Raw genomic sequence first — 22,080 nt, forward strand, 5'->3', positions numbered from 1 at the left:
AGGAACGGAGTCTTGCTTGCATGTCGAACCCAGGCCCCTGATCCAGGTGTGGCGCAGGCAAGCTCAGCCCGGCAAAATCCATGTGTGGAGGAATTTAGTGTGGGGGGATCCAGGTGTGGAATTAGAGGGTTCTGTGTGGGGCAATCTGGGTGCAGACATCTTGGTGGGACAATATTTGGTGTTTTGTTTAAAGACCCAGTTCCTGGAGTCAAGTGATTACAGGAGAAGCTAAGCTTTCCCTACCAATCAATCAAATCCAGAGAGGCGGAGGTGGCTTGAAAAGGCAAAAGCTTACTGCACCCGAGGGCTCAGAGCAAAAGGCAAAAGAAAAAATCCCGCTGTGCATTTTTAAAACGCTCATGGTTTTTAAGCCAAGCTCCAGCCGGGGTCCCTAAGGGGTGCTCAGGAAGCTGCACACCAGGGGCCCGGTGCAGGAATAATGCTGGTGCCTTGTTTGCCTGCCGCCCTGCTTCCCCTGAGGTGCCGGTGGCTGGGACCAGGGCACGAGGCGGGTGCGCTGCCCCGGGCGTGGAGTGGACAAGCCGGCACAGGAACCCCGCTGGCTGGCACTCGAGGGCGGGGGAAGAAAGCCTTGGGCACCACTTCCTCCCTACCGGAAGCGATGCTGGGGGAACAGAACCCGCTTGCACGAGGCCAGCTTCCATCTTCCGGCTGGTTGCACCGAATACTGCCCCCCCCCCCGGGCTGCTTTCCGGGGCGTGGCGGAAGCGGCCTGGGCCCCCGGGTCAGTCCGGCCGGAGCGGAAGCTGGGTGAGGTGCTGTGTAATGCATCCGGGGGCGGGGCGGCGCCTGCGCAGTGTCTCGGGATCGGGAGGAGCCGCTTGAGGGGAGCCGTGTGGCCGCCGGGATGCCGGACTATCTGGGCGCCGATCAGCGCAAAACCAAGGAGGAGGAGAAGGGGGATAAACCCATCCGCGGTGAGGGGCTGGGCGGCCGCGGCCTCCTACCCACCCCCAGCCTGGGTTGCGGGGCGTCCGGGGCCTGTGTCCTGCTCCCGCATCCTGCCCGGGCCCTTCTCCCGCTGCCCTCTGGGCTTCGCTGCGCTGGAGACACCCGCAGCCGCGCGGGGCCTAGATCTGGCTGGCTGCGCCCGACCGGCCTCTAGCCCTGCCGAGCGCCCCGGCCCGGCGAGCTGGGCGGGGGGCCGAGCCGCAGAGCGAGCCTGTGGCTTCCTTAGGCTCGTGCAGGCGGCGCCCAGGACTCTGGGTCCTACTTGACTTCTGTAGGGCCAGGAGCTGCCCAGACTTCCCCACCCTCCCGTGGGCACTCGGGGACGGCTACGCTACGCTGCGCCCGGCCCGCGGACTCGGGCTCCCCGGGCTTCGGCTCCGGGGCTGAAAAAAGGCGGCGTGTGAGCCCGAATGACTACCCAGCAATGTTTAGACCCGCAGCTTGAGCCCGAGTCAGCTGACCTGTGCCAATGCAACTGTGCTTTTATCCCCGTGTCGGCGTAGCCTCAAGGGTGGGATCCCCAAAGGGAGTTGGGCATCAGAGTGCCGAGAAAAATCACCGTCTGCAAAGCCTGAGTTTGGGTCCGCCTCTCCTTCTACAATGAGCAGCGGGAGAGAAATGCAATCCACAAACTCAGCATGCTAGCAGACTGCTGCCCAAGTCAATGGGAGACACTGACCAGAAAGCGTAACCGAAACCCCACCACTCTCAAAGATAGGTGCTGAAGTCCAGGCTGGGGGGGAAGTACTTAGCAAAGTGGACCCAGCAATGAGTTAAGGGTCTGCCTCACTCTACAAAACAGGGAGCAGGGGGTTGTGTGCACCCCATAACTTTTAGCCCAATATCCCCACTCTCCTGAAAGGAGGGATACCCCTGTTCAAACTTATCTTTCTGGTGGGTGCGCTAACCACTGAGCCACTGGATATTCTCATGTTATGGATATTCTCCATCAGTCTCTGCAGTTGAAGGTGTCCCAATGTGGATAAAGGAGTCATTGGAAGCGGGGGCTGAACCCTAGAATTCCCATTTCCTGGGTGGGTGCCCTAACTACTGGACTCTCTAACCCAGTGACTAGTTAATGATTTATCTACGTATTGATAAGGTGGGCTGCAGCACTATCACTACCTCCTTCAGCCAGATTTTGAGTGGGACCTGATCCAGTATGTGTACTCAGAGGCCGCTTGGTGGATTGGGTCCCACATGCAAGATAAGGCCAAATGCCTATCATTCCCCATGATTTGCTCTGGAGCTTAGGCTGATACAGGATTAGGTGGGAGTTCCTTGGATCACAGTAGAACCAAAACTGGGACTTAGTGCCTAAGTACCTTTGTGGATCCCACCCTTAATGGGTCTAGGCCTCCATTCCCTTTCCATAAAACAGGGGTAATAGCACTTCCCTACCTCCCAGGGGTATTGGGAGAATAACTACATTAAAGGTGTCAAGTATCACGGGGTAGCTGTGTTAGTCTGTATCCACAAAAACAACAAGGAGTCCAGTGGCACCTTAAAGACTAACAGATTTATTTGGGCATAAGCTTCCCCGGACTCCTTATTACATTAAAGATTGTGAAGCACTTGGCGGTCTACTGATGGAAAAAGCACTATATGAGTAAACATCAGCCCCCAGTGCTGTTTGTGGTGAGGATCGCTCAGAAATGTGAGCGTTGTGTAGTGAACATGTTTGTGGCTGTGCTCATGCACCAACACCGTCTACCTTGCTGTCAAGCACTGAATAAACTGGGAGGGAATCATGCTTTTTTGGGGACCTCTGTATCTCACCTGCAAAACCTTTGTGTCACGTCCTGCCTTCTAACAATCAAATGATTGGATTGATGTAAAGAATCCTACTCCTTGTTTGTTGGTAACTTCAGCACAAGAGTGTCTTAGATTTTGAAATAGGGTCCTGTTCTTCCCACCTGAAATGTGGTGTTAGGCTGGTAATCAGTATGCTGGTATGCTTCGTGTGCAGGTATGCATTTAGTTATGTACAGTGGTACAAGTACAGTGGTACAAGTATCTGTGAGAGGTTAGTATCAGAACAAATGACATCTGGATTTTGGACAATTGTTGAGACTGCCAGGAAGCAGAACTTGATCAGTTTGCTTATTTATTACTTCCTTTTCTCCAGTCCCTTGTTTATATATAGACTCTTTAGCTCATAAGCTCTTTTGGACAGACTGCTTTCATGTTGGTCATTGAGATGCCTAGCTCAGTGTGGGTGCGTGATAAATAACAATGCAGTACTACTTCATCCCTGCAAGTAGCTGGAGAACTTGCCTAACTCTTGCTTGTCATGGACATCTAGCTTTATTGCATGGTACTCTGGTTTAGTGTTTAAAAAAAAACAACCCCCTCCCCCCATATCATAGGGGTTCTGTGGGTGTCTGAATTCACATCTTTAGAAACAAAATTAGACACATTTAATTTTGTTCTTACAACTGAAAGCTAATTCTTGTGTATCTTGTTTCAGCATTGGATGAAGGGGATATTGCCTTGCTGAAAACCTATGTAAGTACCCTACATAACTAAAATGGTAAAGAAAAACATGAAAATCTAATTAACCGAATCAAGGCAAAACAGTATATTCCAAACTGATCTTATTTGGAAATAACCAGTAAATCTGTTTCCCTGTTCCTCTTTAAAATTTACTCCATCTCTGCAACCTCTCTCCCCTAATGCATTCTCTCCCCACCCCAAAAACAACAAAACTCCTACAGATTTAAATATTACTGGTCTGTGAAGGAACTATGACCAAATAACTTAAGTTTGCAATTTCTTGAATTTCTGTTTTAAAATATGACCATCAATGGCCTGAATTTCATTTACAGTTTACATGTTTAGAGAATTTTATGTGCCTTAGTGTAAATGAAATGGGCCTGAATGTGAGAATAAATTAATATAATTTACGTCTATTTTGGCTCCTGTATGTAACAATGGACCATTTGACTCTGTGTTTTAATATCGTACTGTTTTTCAAGCCAAATACTGACTTAAAAAACTACATATCAAGGTCAAGTTAATCTCTGAGGTTAACAAATAACTATATTGACCATCTCAACAGAAGTTAGTAACTGTCTAGCATACATAAATATATGTACATGGTTTTTCTTAAGTTACTGAAGTGCATACAATTATTCTTCTGTTCCAGGGCCAGAGCACGTACTCAAGGCAGATTAAGCAGGTAGAAGATGATATTCAGCAGCTACTTAAGAAAATTAATGAGCTCACTGGTATGTGCTTTTCTTAAAGTAAAATTTAATGGAAAGATAATCAAAAGCAGGTAGACAACTGTGATTTTTTTATTTCAAAAGAGCAGACTTTGGGAAATTAAGGGAAAGGGTTAAAGAAGTCACTGGACTGAAGAGCTCAAGGACTTAAATGCAGAAGAGGCTTGGTGTTTCTTCAAATCAACTAAACAAAAACTATCTAAAATTTGCATCCCAAGAAAGGGGAAAAGAGAGGTTCCAGACCCAGCTGGATTAATTACCATATCAAAAAGGTTATTAGGAGTAAGCAGAGAGCCATTAGGGAAGAAAGAGGAGTTGATTAGCAAAGAAAGCTACATCCTGGAGGCTAGTAAATACAGGAATAACATGAGAATTGCTAAAAGCCAAGCTGAATTAGTTTTTGCCAAGGAAATTAAAAATAAATAAGAAGTTTTTTAGTTATATAAATAAAAAGTATAAGGAAGGATGAGATTGGGTCACTATGCACTGTGGGATAGGAGATTAAAGATAATCTATGTATGTCCCAAAAACTAAATGAATACTTTGCCTCAGTTTTCAATAACAATGCTAATGTGAAATGTGCATGAAGGCAATATGGCTGATGGAAATGAGTGTCTAGAAATAGAAATTTTCACATATGAGATGGAAGAAGAATGTAAAGAGTTTAATGTGCTCAATTTGGGGGGCCAGACAGTTTCCATCTCCGAATACTGAAAGAACTGGCACACGTTACTGCTTTCCAGTAGCAAGAATTTTTAATAAGTCTATCCGGGGATAATACTGGAGTATAATCAACACCATTTGTGTATTTAAGAAAGGGGGAAAATTGATCTGGGAAATACAGACCTGTTAATCTGACCTCAGTAGTATTCAAGGTTTTAGAACAAATCGTGAAGGAAAGAATAATTAAATTCATAGAGGTAATTGGTAAAGAGGAGATAATGCAATATGGTTTTACCAAAGGTAGATCATGCCAGACTAAACTGATTTCCTTCTTTGAGAAAATATCTGATTTTTTTTTAGATAAGAGAAGTGCATTTGACACAGCACCACATGGGAAATTATTACTTAAATGAGGGAAGAGGGGATCAGTACAATATTGCAAGGTGGATAAGGAATTGTCTAGATGGGAGTAGGCAGCAGGTTGTGCTGAAAGGTGAATTATTGAACTGGAGTTATATTACTAGTGGAGTTCCTCGGGGATCAGGCTTGGGACCAATCTTATTTAATATTTTTAGTAATGACCTCAATCAGGACGCTGTGGGCCAGGTGCTGCTGGCGAGTAAATCCCTGTGCAGTTGTATCTGCATCCGATCCACTATCCGCAAAAATGGTCCGTGGGTATCCGCGGATTTGCAGGGCTCTACTCATCAGTAGGAACTGACAGAAGAGAAGGGAGACCTGGGTGTGTGGGTTAATCACAGGCTGACTATGAGCCACCAATGTGATGCAGCTGTGAAAAAGGCAAATGCGATCCTAGGAAGTGTGATTAGACAGACATTTCCAGGAGAGAGAGCGATATTAATGTCATGATAGAAGGCCCTGGTAAGACCTCATTTGTATGCTGTGTACAATTTTGGTCACTTATGTTCATGCAAGATGAATTTAAACTGGAACAGGTGCAGAGAATAGCTACTAGAATGATTGGGGAATGGAAGGCCTATATTATGAGAGGAGACTGGAAGAGCTTGGCTTGTGTAGTCTCACAAAACGAAGGCTGAGTGGGGTATGATTTTTCTCTATAAATACATTAGGGGTAAATACCAAGAACGGTGGAGAGCTAGAAGAGCAAATGGGTATAAACTGGCCATGAGTAAATTCAGGCTGGAAATTAGAAGAAGGTTTCTGACCATCAGAGGGGTAAGGTTCTGGAACAGCCTCCTAATAGGAGGTGTGGGGGCAAACAACTTAACTCGTTTTAAGAGACAGCTGGACAAATTTTATGAGCGCAATTGTATGACAAGGTTGGTTGTGACGGTAGCGGGTATGGCTCAACATCCCTGGGGCTGACTTCCAGTCCTAAAACTTGTGCTTCAGGGTTTCAGCCAATCACAGGCAGGGGTCAGGAAGAAATTCCACCTCCCTCTCCAACATGTTCTGTGAAGGTTTTTTTTAATCTTCTTCTGAAGCATCAGGGATGGCCACAGCTGGAGATGAGACGTTGAATGGGGAGGGCCAGGGGCTCGGAGGTGGCACCAAGCATTCTCTCTCTCAGGTGCTTGGCTGGCTGGTTCTTGCTCACGGGCTCAGGGTCCTACTGATGGCCAAGTGTGGTGTCAGGAAGAAATTTTCCTCAGGTCAGATTGTCAGTGGCCATAGGTGTTTTTCTCCTTTGTCTCCAGTGTGTTGCTGCAGGTCAATTGCCAGGATTATTTGGGTATATCTCGTGTAATCATTTCTCTGCCATTGCATGGACTCAGGCACTGGTACACCTTGGTCCTTCCTAATCTCTGCCTGTGGCACAGGATAGTCTAGTCTCCTGTGGGCTGCAGTGCATTGGTCTAATTTTGATTGTTGGGTTTAGTGTGCAGGTGCTGGGCAGTGTTAATGGCCTGTGATATACAGGAGGTCAGTCTAGATGATTTAGTGGTCCCTTCTGGCCTTAAACTCTGTGACTGTATGTGCATTATAACTGTAAGTTCACCATGTTATGCTTTCATTAAGTCACATCTTCTATGAAGCAAAAACTGTGTCATGGATCTCTTACACGTTAAGGGTCTCATTCTGATTTCTTGATCGAATGTCCATCACCTATAAAACTGGATACTATGCTTGTGTTTATATATACTTCGTATCTAAGCTTCAGAGTTGACTTTAAGACTCTTAAAGGTGATCTGCAAAGGCGAGGTGGAAAATCTGGATTTATGCCCTCTTCTGCTGCTTTATGGTGTGTAAAAAAGCCGGAAAAGTCACTAACCCCCCCCCTCCCCCTTTTTAACATTAAAAATACCAGGAATATTGACTTTTTTCTTCCCTGTTTTTATGTTGGACGTGATGATGGGCTCAGATGTGTGTTTGTGAGCTCTCAGTTCTGACTTGACAGGCTGAGTGTTGAATCTTAAAAAGGTTTCTTCTTCCAAGTACTTTTATAAAGTTTACAATAGTTGGAATAGAAATCACGTTCCCTCTAAATCATGATTAACTTCACTGGTATGTTTACTGTCATCCTACTAGTTGTCCATAAAGTCTGCCAAGCAAGAACAAGGTAGACAAGACCTGAGTTTCTAATTTAAAAAAAAAAATGAGGAGGAGGGGGGAAAGCTTTTTAGACTCTGTTTCTGGAATATCATGAAATAAACTGGCATAAATCCCGCAGTTTTCCCTTTGCAGGTCACATTTTAAAGTACCAGTAAAAGCTTCCTCTCAGCATATGCTCTCTTCTCTGATGCAACTGGTGGGTAATGTTTGTAGAACACTGAGTGTGAAGTATCATTAATGTGATCAGTGAACTGGCTTTTCCTTCTAACTGTGCTGTCTTCTATGTAGGGATCAAAGAGTCAGATACAGGCCTGGCCCCTCCTGCCCTCTGGGATCTGGCTGCAGATAAGCAAACTCTCCAAAGTGAGCAGCCACTACAGGTAGCCAGGTGTGTATGTTCTGTGGATCCCTGTCATATGAGCTATGTGGTATTATAAAAAAAGCATTTATAATTCTATTTGCAGCACCTTCCTTTTTTCCACATGACACCTGGTAAAAACTTAAATTGATTCTTATATATTTCTAAGGTGCCACTCACTGTGGTATCAAAATGCTGATGTTAACCTTTGTGAAATATGAGAAGTATGCCATAGTTGGAATAGTGATAGAATTATGAGTTGCAGCACTACTAGAACAATAAAATCACAAACATACCAGCTATACGTAAGGTTACGATTTGGTCACGGAATCTGTGATTTCCACAGACCTCTGTGACTTCAGCCTGCAGCCGCTGGGAGCTGCAGGGTAACCCTACCTCCTGTGGTGGCTGGAAGGCAGGCGGTGGGGGGAATCCCCCAGAAGCTCCCCAGTCCCCTGCGGGCAGCAGGGGGAATCTCCTGGCAACTCCCAGTCCCCGTGGATGTGGGGGACCCCCGCAGCTCCCAGCCACACCGGGGCAGGGTACTGGACCCTTCTTCTTCCCTGTTTTGTCATGGACATTTTTAGTAAAAGTCAGGGACAGGTCAGGCTTCTGTGAATTTTTAATTGCCTGTGACCTGTCCTTTTACTAAAAATATCCATGACAAAAATCGTAGCCTTAGCAATATGATTTCATAAAGGCACTTAGAGTACAAACCAAGCATCTTTTAATAATTGATTGTTTGATGCTTGTGGAAGTAACAAGAAGCTTTATTTGTCTAACTCATGGCCTGTCTTTTCTGCTAGGTGTACGAAGATAATCAATGCAGATTCCGAGGATCCCAAGTACATTATCAATGTCAAACAATTTGCCAAATTTGTGGTGGACCTCAGCGATCAGGTAGCACCTACTGACATTGAAGAGGGGATGAGAGTTGGGTAAGTAAAGACGGACCAGTAAGTCTAACAGGAGACAGAAGCTTCCTTTCCTTTAAGATGGAATGATTTAGTCTCACAGTTTAGTGTTCTGCAATCAATCATACTCACTGGTTAAGTGTCGTCAGATATCGCTGAAATGTAATTATATACGCAGTAATAGAGTTAGTGGGAAACTTTCTGATGTTTTCTATTGGAAAATGATGATTTGTCAAAATTTGAAATGTTCTCCAGGATGAAATTCCGACGGAAACTAGGCAGGGTTCAAATGGAACCTTGCCTGCCAGGCAGGTTTCAAAACTGTTGGTTTCCTGCCAGCTTGCCCACCCACCTCCTTGGGAGCCCGGGCTTTCAGGCTCCAAGCACTTGAGCAGGCTAATAGAGAGCAGAGAACTCCAGACTTGCGGCTTCTTGGCACCCTGGAGTTCCAGGCTCATGACTTCTCAGCAGCCTGGAAGCCATGGATGCCTAGGCTTCCCAGCTGCCCACCTGGTGGCCTGCTGCAGCTCTGGGAAGCTCAGGGGTCGTGGAAATGTTTCCAAATGTCCAAAGTGGTTTTCTACTTTTTCAAAACAGACTGGAATTCCTTTCCATGGAAATTCTCAGTTTCTTAGGGATGGGCTCAGGCTGATGCTGGAGAAAAGAGAACTAGCAGGATTTTACCCCCTTCACATTACAGGGTTTTTTTGTTTAAATTATAGTTCAGTTGTGTTAGCGTGAGGAGTATTAACATGAAAATAATGCTCTTCTTACACCTTCCCACCAGTGTGGACAGAAACAAGTATCAGATCCATATTCCCTTGCCTCCAAAGATTGACCCAACAGTTACTATGATGCAGGTGAGAATTCCCTTTGCTTATTATCCTTTTTCAAGCTTGCTTAGCTTAAAATGTTGACGTCTCTGGGTGAATTCTGCTATTGCAATAGCAAGTTGTTCAAATGTGCATTTATCCGTTTGTTATGCAGGTAGAGGAAAAACCTGATGTCACTTACAGCGATGTTGGTGGTTGCAAAGAACAGATTGAAAAGCTGAGAGAGGTGGTTGAAACCCCTCTGCTTCATGTAAGTAACTCATAGATTGTGACTCAATGTTTTGATAACATTTTCTTCATATGATGACTTGTCATGCCTTGCCAAGTACTGAGATGTCTGAATGTAAACACCCCAGCAAAGCTAAAAGTAGCTTTTCAGTGACTTATTTTTTATTTCATTAGTAAAGCTGATTTATCACCAATCTTCACAGAAAGATTTTAATCTCCTGTTTCTTCCCTTCGCAGCCTGAGAGGTTTGTGAACCTTGGGATTGAGCCCCCCAAAGGAGTACTTCTCTTTGGGCCACCTGGTACAGGCAAAACCCTCTGTGCCCGTGCTGTTGCTAACAGGACTGATGCCTGCTTCATCAGAGTGATTGGATCTGAATTGGTGCAGAAATATGTAGGAGAGGTAATACCAAACACTATGTAAAAGGTGGAGCAAACTGCAAACTCCAAGTGGTGGAGGCCAAGCATTTTAATAGACATTGCAGCTAAATGAACTAAGTTTCGTAGACTCAAGGAGGCATTAAAAACTACCAAGCGTATAATTGCAGGTAATAGTCTGACAACCCTAAAAGAATGAAATCTCAAAATCTTGGTTACTCTACATCTGAAATTTTCAAAAGCAATCATTGGCATTAGCTCAGCGCTGAATGGTTTGAAAATCCCACCCTGAATTATCAGTAAACTTCTCACAGAAGTGACTCAAACCCGTTGTGGCCTCACACAGTTCTAGTGAATGGAGTAATCTTAAAATTTGTGATGCCTGTAGCTGTTTGGGTTTTTTTTTTGGGGGGGGGGGGGGAGGGGAGGGTGTCTTGACATATAACCAGGTTGCTGCTCCATACTCACAAACTTTGCACCAGTTCCTGGCAGCACTGGATAAAGTAGGTGCATGCCACTGTGTAGACTGTACAAGGGGAACCAGATAGCTGCGAGGTTTGGTGATGGCATATGATGCCTTTTGCCCCTAGGTCATGTTGGAAGCCAAAAATTATCATTTGATAGTTGGTCAGTAGCCTGTATGAAAGAGATCATCATCTCTGTTCAATTCTCAGTAGGACAATGTCCATATAAAAAACCACCATGATAGCTGGCTCATAGTAGTATCTCATAGTAGCAGCTAAGAGAGGGTAGACCTAAAACTTGAACTACTTGCCCCACCCATATAGGTGGTCTCTGTAGTTCAGGGTTGAGTTGTATGTGGCTTAATGGATAGAACGCTGGCCTGGGATGTGAAAGGACCTGGGTTCTATTTCTGCTTCTGCCACTGGCCTGCTGGGTGACCTGGGGCAAATCATTTCACCTCCCTGTGCCTCCACTTCACCATCTGTAAAATTGACATAATGATACTGACCATCTTTGCAAAGCACATTGAGATCTGTGGATGAAAAGTGCTGTATGAGAGTGAAACATTATTGTTGGCAGCTTGTACTACTGCTGGTTAAATTTTGAAAGTAGCGTCCTTTATTTTACAGGACAGTTGGTTTGGAAGCTTCCAAGAGCACTAAACTCATAAGAACTTAAAAAAAAAAAAAAAATCTGAAATAACTGTGTTGGTGCTTGTGTGTGAGCCCAGGATAAAGTATCCTGAGGGGCACCCATACCTGCCAGAGTTGTCCAAATATGTGCAAATCAAAAATTAGTTTCATAATCGTAAGTTTCCAATTATCACTTGGAAAGCTTCACTGTTTGCTTTAAAATCTTTACTTGAGCCAGCCTGTAACAAAATCTTATCCTCTTATTAGGGAGCTCGAATGGTTCGTGAACTCTTTGAAATGGCCAGAACTAAGAAAGCTTGCCTTATATTCTTTGATGAAATCGATGCCATTGGAGGTATGCTTGCAGCATGCAGTTTTTTATTCTTTATATAGCAAACTTTAAAAAATATTACATGCCAATTCCTTGATTTTATAATTCTCTTCACAATGTAATTCCTCGTTATCAGGACTTGCATTCCATAAATCACAGCTTTGTAAATCATTAAAACTTAGGAAAACTGTCACTCTAACCTCAGTTCAGCTATATTTACTGCAGAGGGAACTATCAAGAAATAATTAATAAAATCTGAACACATTTAATCCTGAACAGAAGTAATTTATTTCTATAATCAAAATACAAAGTGACTAAACTTAAGGTAGGATCTCTTACAAATACGGTACAAGCAAGTTGCTGTACAATTTAATTCTTAAACAATGTAAACTTAACATTTCTTCACACTTTTGAAACTGAGATCTGTTTTCCTCAATAAAATCTCTTCCCATTTATGTGTGTGTCTTTAATGGTGCCAACGTATTTTGCTATATGGATTTTGTAAACCTAAGAAAAATAGGTGTGTTCCTCATTGACTATAGCAATACCCATCTCTCTCAGGGCTTGTCTACATTATCCGCTGGATCGATGGACAGTGATCGATCCAGCGGGGGGTCGATTTATCGCGTCTAGTCTAGATGCAATAAATCGACCGCCGAGCACTCTCTCTCATCAACTCCGGTACTCCACCAGGGTGAGAGGCGCAGGGGGAGTCGACGGGAGAGGGTCAGCCGTCGACTTACCGCAGTGAAGACACCGCGGTAAGAAGATCTAAGTACATTGACTTTAGCTACGTTATTCATGTAGCTGAAGTTGTGTAACTTAGATGGATTCCCTCCCCCCCCCCAGTGTAGACTAGGACTCACACAAGGGATACAAATATTTTGCCTGCTTATCTTTCTCTTAGCTGAAGATGATGCATTCCAAATAAGAAAGGATAAACCATTTTGTTTTGGTAATTGGCATGCATTCATATACAGCTGTTGATATAACATATCCTTCTTGATCATGGCAATGGGATTTATCCTCACTAGAAAAGTGTCTTTTCTATGTCTTGATGTACAATGGTCTTCTCTCTGCAGGTGCTCGTTTTGATGATGGGGCTGGAGGAGACAATGAAGTGCAGCGTACTATGCTGGAGCTGATCAACCAACTGGATGGATTTGATCCAAGAGGCAATATTAAAGTCCTGATGGCAACAAACAGACCTGATACTTTGGATCCAGCACTGATGAGGCCCGGGAGACTGGACAGGAAGATTGAATTTAGCTTACCTGATCTTGAGGTTAGAACTGCTTATTTTCAATGCTAAGCAAACTGAGACAGTAAAGCAGTAGTTGTTTCAGACCTTAATATTCTGCTGCAGTTTAGAGAGAGATAATACAAGCACCTCTCAAGGAGCTGCACACTTGAAGTTCAAATGTGCAAAAAAAGCATGAGTCCATCCCCCCAGGCAAAGCCCTGAACAGTAGCTGTGCTTTGCAGTGTACTCCCAACTCAACAAATCTAGATTCTATTAGACCAAGTCAGAAAGTAGGTTATAAAGTTCTAGCCCCCTCCTCTCTTGATTTGCATTACAAGGAGAGAGGTCTCATGTGATGACTTGTCAGAGCACTTCTAATTAGTATCTATACTGTGTGCCATAAACTCTTTGCTTTCTACTCAAATAGGCCAGTTCAGAAATAGCGTTACAGTTTCCTACCAGTAGGTGGAGTAGGAAACTAGACTGAAGGGGTGTTCCACAGGCTGAGTACTCTACTTCACTTCCTATCTCCCTGCATCAATTCTTCTCTCACACCCTCAAATTTCTGTTTTTTTAGGGACGAACTCACATATTCAAGATTCATGCTCGTTCAATGAGTGTTGAAAGAGACATAAGATTTGAGTTGTTAGCTCGACTGTGTCCTAATAGCACAGGTAAGTTGAATCCTATGACTTGTACGCTGTTTGGTTTTTGTGTAAGTGCATAATGTGCAGGTGTTAAATCCAACTGTCCTCTTCTTTGAAAGGTGCTGAAATTCGCAGTGTCTGCACAGAGGCAGGCATGTTTGCCATCCGAGCACGTCGAAAAATCGCTACAGAGAAAGACTTCTTAGAAGCTGTGAACAAAGTCATCAAGTCGTATGCAAAATTCAGTGCTACGCCCAGATACATGACCTACAACTAACTTCTTGAAATTAAAGGAAAATATGTTCCTGTTGTTAATCTTGCTATTAAACAAAAAGCCTGAGTAACTGTTCAGGGTGTGTTTGCTGTCTAATCTCATTCTGAGTCTAGAAATAAAATACATCATTCCAAATGACAGACTGGTAGGTAGTTATTTTTCTTTAAGTGTGTTCAACACTAATTAATCAGTGCTGTAGCAGAAAATGATGCAAGACGTTGAGATTCAGTCAGGGATGGTTACAACCCTGCAAAACCTGCTACAAACTTAACAGTAAAACCAATTAGATTTTAAGTTTAATATGCAGTCCAAATCCACTGTTTTTAAACATTTTTCTGCTGTCAAGCTTCTCGTTTCTGGTGGTGCCCCCAGCATGCTAAGTGTGGTACACAAAAAGAAGGCACTATCCCTATTATTACGACTTAGAACAAACCATGGAGGGTGTAACACAAAAATGTGGTGCTAGGTTACTATTAAAAGTGAAAACTTTACTTTTCTCTGTGTTCTTGGTTTAGCCAGTGTTCGCTTGGCTAATGAAAATCAATGAGTCTATTTCTAGTTTACTTTTAAGTTCTCAAGTACGGCACTGTGTGGCATTGTGCTAAAGAGAACTTTTAAGACTTTTTTCAAAAAATGTTATGGAGACACCTTCAACCTGTTCCTTCCTATTTTTTTTTTTTTAAATCATTGAGCTTACATTTTAGCAAGTTTTATCTCAAACTAAACTGACAACTTTATTTTTGTTGTTTCCCATCACCTGTCTTCCAGTTCCTGGCAGTGGCTGGTGTCAGCAACACAAAGCAGAGCAGTGTCCCAGCTTTTAGGTGAGGAGTAGGCTAGTTAGGTATACCAAGGAGCTAGTTTTGAGGCCTAAAGAGTGCTCAGAAAGCTCTCCCTTCCCAGCAGCTGTATTTTTAAAGGGAAAGTCTAAAATCTGGCTGCTTGGAGCGATACAGTAGAAGAGGCTGCTTCAAGGGTAGTGGAAGCATGTCACGTACCCAGCCTGTGCTTACTACTAACCCCTAATGCTGCTGTTGGGCTATAGCAGGCAAACTATAAACTCAGTTGTTCAAAGATGGGTAAAGGTTCATAAAATGTCAGCTTATAACCATAAATGTTGATGGGAAAGGTACTAAAGGGAGACAGAATTAGTCCAAACAAAAATGCGCCTGCCAGGACTCAAGGACACAGATCGTGCCTGGCAAACAAAAGGAATGGGGGACTGAAAGTCAGTGGCCAAAATGAAGAGCTGGGTTACTCTGCCCATCACACTTTTGGCATTCTTAAAGCTAACGATAACAACTGTCAGGGATACAGGTGGATGGGCAGGAGTGAGAGCTTCAGCATGTTCTGAAGGATCTACTGTTACACTGCTGGGACTCCTCCTGAGATGTCCTGCCCAAAGTGAGGGACCCAATGCCATCGCCACCTCCTAAAGCTGTCACACACCTTGTGTGCTCTGCTTCTTCCCCACCTTATTTCTTCTTTCCTGTCCCGCTCCTTTTACCTTCTGACTAATAAGCTCCTGGCTGAACTAGTAAGACTGTAGTTTGAAACAGAGGTTCTCAAAATGGGAGACATGAAATGTATCCTGAGGGAGTGTGAGAAGGGAGAGCAGCTGGATGTTCAGCCAGCAGCAGCGGAAAAGTAAGGGTGGCGTGGTATGATACTGCCACCCTCTCTGCTGCCAGCAGCACTGCCTTCAGAACTTGGCCACCAGAGCATGATATGATGAAATGGTTCTGTTTGAAGCAATGCCTTACTGGTTTTAATATTTTGTGGCATTTTTTTAATCAGTATATGTATTTCTGTCAGGGTGCAGGGCATAAACCACTTCAGCCATAAAGAAAGGGGGCATGATCAAATAAGTTAGAACCACATGTTTGAACACTGCTTGTGAGCATGTGATCAAGGAGGCAGTTAAAAGCAGAATAGTAAGTAGCCTGACAGTGGTACAAGTTTGGCAGGTCTTAGGGTTAAGAAGAGTGTGCTGTGCTTGTGTTGCTCAGACACTGAGGTTACAAATGAGTCAACCTCACACCCAGAAGCTGTATTTTCTAACTGCTGCTTTTTGCCTTTGTGTCTAAGAGACATCAGCATCAGAGTCCCAGCAGCAATAAAAACAGCTCCAGCTTGCTACAACTAACCTTTTCCTCTTCCCTCAAACGTGAGTTATCTTTCATAGCAGCTGAAGCAAAGAAGAGAATGTTAAAGGAAAAACTGTACTTACAGCATTTGAAATGTGAAATATTTTTAAAGGGTGCTTTTGCCAGAGGAGTTAGCAGACCATGGTCTCGATATTTTTAAAACACTAAAGTGTTGTACAGTGATCAGGTAACTCATACCTTGTCTTCCGGGCCCATTCTTTCCCATGAAACGGACACAACATGTTCTCGGTTTCTGGGAAGTTAGTGCCTGCCAGTTTTAGACTAAAGGCTGTTATCAAAAAAAACAGCACAGCTTCTTCTGACCATATTCCTTGCTGTCCTGCAGTAGTCTTACCCTCTACACTGTAGTCCTCCCTCATTATTCTTGCTGTAGAGCAGAAGTAGTGGTATCCCAATGCTTTCACATGGTGCTGGTTTCAATAACAATGCTTCTTGCCTTCTCCCTGCAGCTGCCCCCCAACGAGGAAGGAGAAGCAAGTGTGGATAAAAGAGAAAATGCAGGGTTTTTTGTTTTTTTTTTAAGTAACCCTTCTCCCCCGGACTTTGTTAATCTCTCCCCTCTTACTGTGTAAAAGCTGGTGGAAGGGAACAATGATCTCCTGCCAAGCTGAGTACAGCATCAAACAGCAATTGCTTGATTTATGCTTTGTAGGGGCTGGCAGGGAATAAGATTTGATGCACCCTGAGAACCAATGACCACTGCTAGTCCACTACAGAAGCATAAGAGCAAAGTAGCAAAACTCTAAAGCCCATAGTCCACTTTGATGATCAGTTCCAGCTTTAGGCTAAAGTCTGTCATAGTTTATCAATTTAATCTCAGGGGCGGCAGGAGGCATAAGCCTGGAATAAAAATCATGGCTAGTACACCACTTCAGAAGCTTAAAAGCAGAAAACCAGCTCTAATACTGAAGAGTAGACTCAAATACAGCCTTAACGTGGAATCCACTTGATCTTGCTGTGTTAGCAGAGGCGGCTTCACTGTAAGGAATGCATGGCTTGGGGAAAACTAAAGCAGTCATTATCCCTAGCTCCTACCCATAGAGGGGTGTCAGGACACTGCCTCAGAGCGGGGCTATGGCAGGTGTATGGCTAAATGGAGACTTTAAGCAGGGCAGCTCAGGAACTTTCTGGCACTAGAAGAAAAGTAGGGCAGCTCAGGAACTTTCTGGCACTAGAAGAAAAGTAAAGCTGTGGCTTGCATATACCTTGTCCCTTCTTGCTTGAATCAGCACTCAAAGGGCAAGTTGAATAGAAGTGTGGGTTGGGGATATGGAGTGGGAAGGAGTCAGGGCTCCAGGCAGAGGGAATCAGTACTCCTGTGAGGGAGGGCATATCTTCACATAGCTGCTCTCCAGAACCAATTACAGCAAAGTGCTCTCCACTACTATTCCACACAGGATGTTTCCCTCTTCAGGAAAGCTATAGGCTTTGCTTAAAACAGTGCCATGCAGGGAAAAGCTATAACTGATCTTTCCCTATCAAAGCCTATTTGAAGTAAGTGTTACTTACACAAGGAGGATGTAAATGAATTGCTCAGGCCCTTGAAGGAGGATTCTTCAAAAACATTCTTGGTTTGCTAGTAGAGGCAACAAGCAGGCTCCTTTTATCCTTTCTTTATAGGGCAGCCCACCCCTGTGGCGCTTCTCCCCTTTATTTTTATTTAAATTTCTGGTTCAGATTTTCCAACATGATTAGAGATTTGAACACCCAACCTGACACCTGTTAAAGGCAATTGCCCTTCAGAAAGTGCTTGGGCTCCTGCCCATTGATAGCTGGACCCCTGTTAGAGAAAGTCACTAGTCACTTTTGAAAGCCATGGCCAGTAGATGATACACAAAGAATCTTTATCTCCTAACACAGTGCTGCAGGATTAAGAAAATCAAGTCATTGAACTCCTCTTTATTTGGGATGTTGAAGACAGACAATTTTGACATTAACTGAAGAAACTGTACGGCTAAAAAAATATACTGCATGTTATACAAAAGGACTGTTAGCTAGATTAAAATTACAAAATTTACCCTGGCACCAGAATAAAAATGCTCCCGAGATAAAAGGATTAAGTGTAATTTCCAGTCATGGTTTCATTGCTGATGCCAAATTTTGCCCATCTGTGTTGCCAGCTGGATCAGAGGCAAGGCACTTACCTCCTCCTCCGCACTGAGGAGCATAGCTCATGTATAAAGCCAACTAAATACAGACCTAATTGTACTTCCAGCGAAGAGGGGGAAGTCCTCTGTATTACCCTAGAGCACAGAACCTGTGTTATGATGGAACTATGTGAAGGGTCATTTTATGGCTAAGGAACAATTGAAAGCTTGGCTATCCTTAAAACAGGAACTTTGTGCAAGAGTTTCAACAATGCTTGAGTCCAGCTCTAAAAATACTATAGCTGGGTCAAGATAGGTTCTTTCAGCTACAGCAATTAAAATTAGGGTGAAAAGAGAGTAGGGAGTTTCACTTTAAGTAACATCAGTGCCTTAGGAGGGTTGCCCTCGGTGTCAGGGAATATTTATATTTGAACAAGTTTTCATCTATTTAAGTATATAAATTAGGTTTTGCAAAACTTCATATTACAAAGCATTTAAAAGCAGGATGAGAGACAAGCCTGCACTGGGAGCAGGATGGTGTAGATGACAATACGTCTCTTCTTCCACATCGAATTACGTTTTGGGCCTTGACTACCTGCCTGTAGCAGTTTAAAAGGCACTGCAGAAGGTTCATCTGTTTCAGATAGTCTGGTCACACCCCATTTAACCAGATTATCCTCAATCATTTACTACTTGGTAATTATTTGCTATTTTCTAGTAGGTGTGACTCAACTGTAGCACTGGAATTCTTTAGTAGGAATAGTAACAGACTAATTATGTTTGATTTGAAATTGAGCCAAAATGGGGAGAATATTTTGAGAACGAGGTGGTCACTGTTAAGACAGGTTAACTATAAAAATAGGAACATGGTCTGTACCATCCAGCTTAAGAAAACAGCAGTTAATGACACCAGCATGAAACGTCACAAATCCAGCTAGTAGATAGGCATAGTTTTGAACAAGAATCTACTCTATATACCAGGGGTTGGCAACCTTTGAGAAGCGGTGTGCCAAATCTTCATTAATTTAAGGTTTCACATGCCAGTAAAAGGTTTCGCGTGCCAGACCGGGCAGCAGACGGAACCCCAGACCGGCAGCAGGCTGAGGCGCTCAGCCTGCTGCCGGTCTGGGGTTCCGTCCGCCAGCCCCTGCCAGCCAGGGTCCCAACCGCCAGCCCCACTCAGCCTGCTGCCAGCCTGGGTTCCGTCCATCCAGGACCCTGCCAGGCTGAGTGGTTCATCCCGCTGCCAGCCTGGGTTCCGTCCATCCAGGACCCTGCCAGGCTGAGTGGTTCATCCCGCTGCCAGCCTGGGTTCCGTCCATCCAGGACCCTGCCAGGCTGAGTGGTTCATCCCGCTGCCAGCCTGGGTTCCGTCCATCCAGGCCGGCAGTGGGCTTAGCGGGGCCGGCGGCTGGGACCCCAGCTGGCAGCAGCGTGTTGCCTTTGGCACGCGTGTCTCAGGTTGCGGACTCCTGCTATATACACATTGGCAGCAGTTTTTGAATCGGATTAAGAAAACCCTTTAAGACAGGAGTACAATGCATTGTATTGGTAACTGTAGAAAAGGTATTTTCTGCAAGATCCCACTTTGCTGGAAACAGTGTGTGACATATCAATTTGTCCATTACCTGCACTCCACATGTTTCAATATTTTATCCAAAGTGAACTAATATGCAGCTTAGTGCAATATCCTCCAATGCCATGTTTCTAAACACTTAACCCACCCTCATCAGAATGTTCTAATATCCTGTCCGCAGCAAAATACATTATTTTCAACAACATCCAAATAAAACGTTTGCATGTTGGGTTAACTTACACCTGGATTCAGGTAAGGAAGAGCACAGTTCAAAAGTATTAAGGCAGCAAACTGTTTGTTCATTATTCCTGTAGCAAACTAACTACCCCACCTCTATACAGTATACCCGTAGAGGTGGATAGTCTTACGCTCGGTTTATACTGTGCAAATTAAGTGTTGGTAGAGTCTCTCTTTCTCATGGAATTATGCAGATTTCAGTTCTCCATGTGTGATTCTGAAGTACTAACAAAGAGGTCTGAGGCAGTTTGTGGAACAGACCCAACCTTCAGCTGGCAGGAGAGAACAGCATCGTGAACACTGTGAAACAGCAAATCTCTGGTGGTGGATTTTTCAAAAAAATTAAGTCGAGTCAGATCATCCATAACAGGGCCTGTAAAGCAAATATATTAAACTATAACCATGGCATACATGAATCTCATGCCTTGTATTTTTCTTTAGATTAACTAAGGGGGAGGGAGATGAGACTGGGAAAGCTACACGTTAAGTTTTTCTGTTCAAAACAGATTTGAGACAGAAGATGCAAGCCAAATAATGCTATAGGTAAAATACACAAGATTTAAATGTACAGCTGAGTAGATTTCCAATTAAAGATGGATTTGTGTGTATACTAGCACATCTTCATTCAGCCATAATATACTGATCATCAGTCTCAGGGGACAATGATAAACTTCCAAATGTCAGAAATCAAACATTATTGCACCTGATTCTCCTCACACAATGGTGACCCCACTGACTATAAGAGTGAGTTAGGCCCGATTCAGCAAGGTACTTAAGCATGCTCCTAACTTGAAGCATATACGAGGTGTCCCATTGAAGTCACATGTTTAGGGTTATTCAAGTCGGTGGGAGCAGGGTCAAGCCTTTAAAGAACTTGCTAAAATCAGGGTTTTACTCTGGCACCAGTCATGGCCTGGTGGACTAGGGCCTGATTCTCCTCTCAAACCAATTATATTTTTTTAAATGTGGAAGACGCTCAGCCCCTACAGTGATGGCTGGCAATACAAAAAAAAAAAAAAAAAAAAAAAAAAAAAAAAAAAAAATCGATGGAAGGATGGATGCCAACCCCACCTGAATCCCGCCAAAACTCTACAACTTACCACTGCAGCTGGCTATACACACAAAAACACCAACTTCTTCATATTCTTTTATAACCTGCAGAAGTTTAAATGGAGGTTTAATCTATAGAAATACCTTTGTGCATACCACAATTTCATTGGTATAAGACAAAATACAAAATGCATTTTTTAAAAAGCCATTCAGTTGCTTAACTGTTATTTCTCTTTTAAAATGGCTCTTGCACAGCATTATCTTCTGCCTCTTCCATCCCTATAGCTTTTACACACACACTGTGTAGCTTAACTTGACTTGAGTGTTGCACAAGATGATCACATGTTCCCCAGTATAGCAGCAACAACTTAGCATCAAAGGTGAAAGTTAAAACCTGTAGTAATTAGAGTTTGATGCAAGATCACCTGGATTGGCCCTCTTAGTGCCCTACAAAAGACATGACATGTATTTTGGTAGAGGGAATATGAAAGATACCACTTACTGATTTTAACATTTTTGCTCCAACTGAATCCACAAAGTTCACTGGTGTCAAGTCCAAAATTATACAGTGAACATTTGTCACTGGCTCCATAAAGTGTTCAAGTTCATCAGGAGATGTGCCTTGTGCATTTGCATCTGCAGATTTTCCATTTAGGGGTAGCTCATCATTAATTACCTCGTGTTTTACGCTTGTTTCCATGTCATTAGTCTATAAGAGAAGATAAAATCCAAGAGTTTAATGACAAGTAGATACATTTGCAATAACGATTTTTCCACAAGCTTCCTTCAGCCTCTGATAAGGTCTATGGCTTCAAACCACCCTCCCACATTTTTACGTTCACAGGATTTATACCTGAATTTAGACCTAGCCCTCCCCCACCTTCTCTATATATGCCAATTGTACATAGCAAGTTCAAGTAGATCTAAGACGTGACCTTGCCGTGAGTTACAGTTTTCATTCAAAAACTTACATCAGCATTGTCTCCTCTGGCAATGGAAATAACCACACTGGGCCAGCAGTGCCATGAGCACCCATTCTGCTGTCTCACACACATTCAGGAATAAAAATCTATAGGGCCAAAATCTTAAAATATAAGAGCCTACAACTAGGCTCTTGATCCCATAGTTAGGCACCTGCCTGATTTTCAAAAGCACTGAGCATCTAACAGCTCCCACAGAGAATAGGCAAATAAAAGCGCACAAGTTTCAGACAGTTCTTGCCCTCACACTCTGCATTTCCGCAGATCCCCCTTTTTCTGTTAA

The 22,080-nt window shown here is 43.6% G+C and overlaps 2 protein-coding genes across 3 annotated transcripts in view; one reads left to right on the top strand and one right to left on the bottom strand.

The window, feature by feature from the left end:
- Nucleotides 1-801: 801 nt before the first annotated feature.
- Nucleotides 802-13,837, top strand: PSMC2 (proteasome 26S subunit, ATPase 2). The gene is made up of 12 exons (XM_054017834.1): nucleotides 802-938; nucleotides 3,443-3,480; nucleotides 4,121-4,202; nucleotides 7,686-7,785; nucleotides 8,562-8,693; nucleotides 9,457-9,529; nucleotides 9,657-9,752; nucleotides 9,968-10,132; nucleotides 11,472-11,559; nucleotides 12,618-12,820; nucleotides 13,356-13,452; nucleotides 13,545-13,837. Exons 1-12 carry the CDS (start codon nucleotides 869-871, stop codon nucleotides 13,700-13,702), a joined length of 1,302 nt encoding a protein of 433 aa, XP_053873809.1. The 5' UTR covers nucleotides 802-868; the 3' UTR covers nucleotides 13,703-13,837.
- A 3,909-nt stretch (nucleotides 13,838-17,746) lies between these two features.
- SLC26A5 (solute carrier family 26 member 5) overlaps nucleotides 17,747-22,080 on the bottom strand; it is a 39,807-nt gene continuing 35,473 nt past the window's right edge. For both annotated transcript variants that reach the window (XM_054017852.1, XM_054017843.1), the window contains exons 17-19: nucleotides 21,320-21,526; nucleotides 20,868-20,922; nucleotides 17,747-20,140 (exon numbers count right to left, since the gene is read on the bottom strand). In XM_054017852.1, coding sequence (XP_053873827.1) covers nucleotides 19,965-20,140; nucleotides 20,868-20,922; nucleotides 21,320-21,526 — 438 coding nt within the window. In that variant the 3' untranslated portion in view covers nucleotides 17,747-19,964. The remainder of the gene's footprint in view (nucleotides 20,141-20,867; nucleotides 20,923-21,319; nucleotides 21,527-22,080) is intronic.

The sequence above is a fragment of the Malaclemys terrapin genome, chromosome 1 (assembly GCF_027887155.1).
Source record: "Malaclemys terrapin pileata isolate rMalTer1 chromosome 1, rMalTer1.hap1, whole genome shotgun sequence".
NCBI classification, from domain to species: Eukaryota; Metazoa; Chordata; order Testudines; family Emydidae; genus Malaclemys; species Malaclemys terrapin.

Bases quoted from the DNA above. Each gene is read 5' to 3' on its own strand.
- PSMC2 (XM_054017834.1), top strand. From the start codon at position 869: ATGCCGGACTATCTGGGCGCCGATCAGCGCAAAACCAAGGAGGAGGAG. The intron at 4,203-7,685 runs GTATGTGCTTTT...TCTTCTATGTAG, and splicing joins GAAAATTAATGAGCTCACTG to GGATCAAAGAGTCAGATACA. The intron at 7,786-8,561 runs GTGTGTATGTTC...CTTTTCTGCTAG, and splicing joins CAGCCACTACAGGTAGCCAG to GTGTACGAAGATAATCAATG.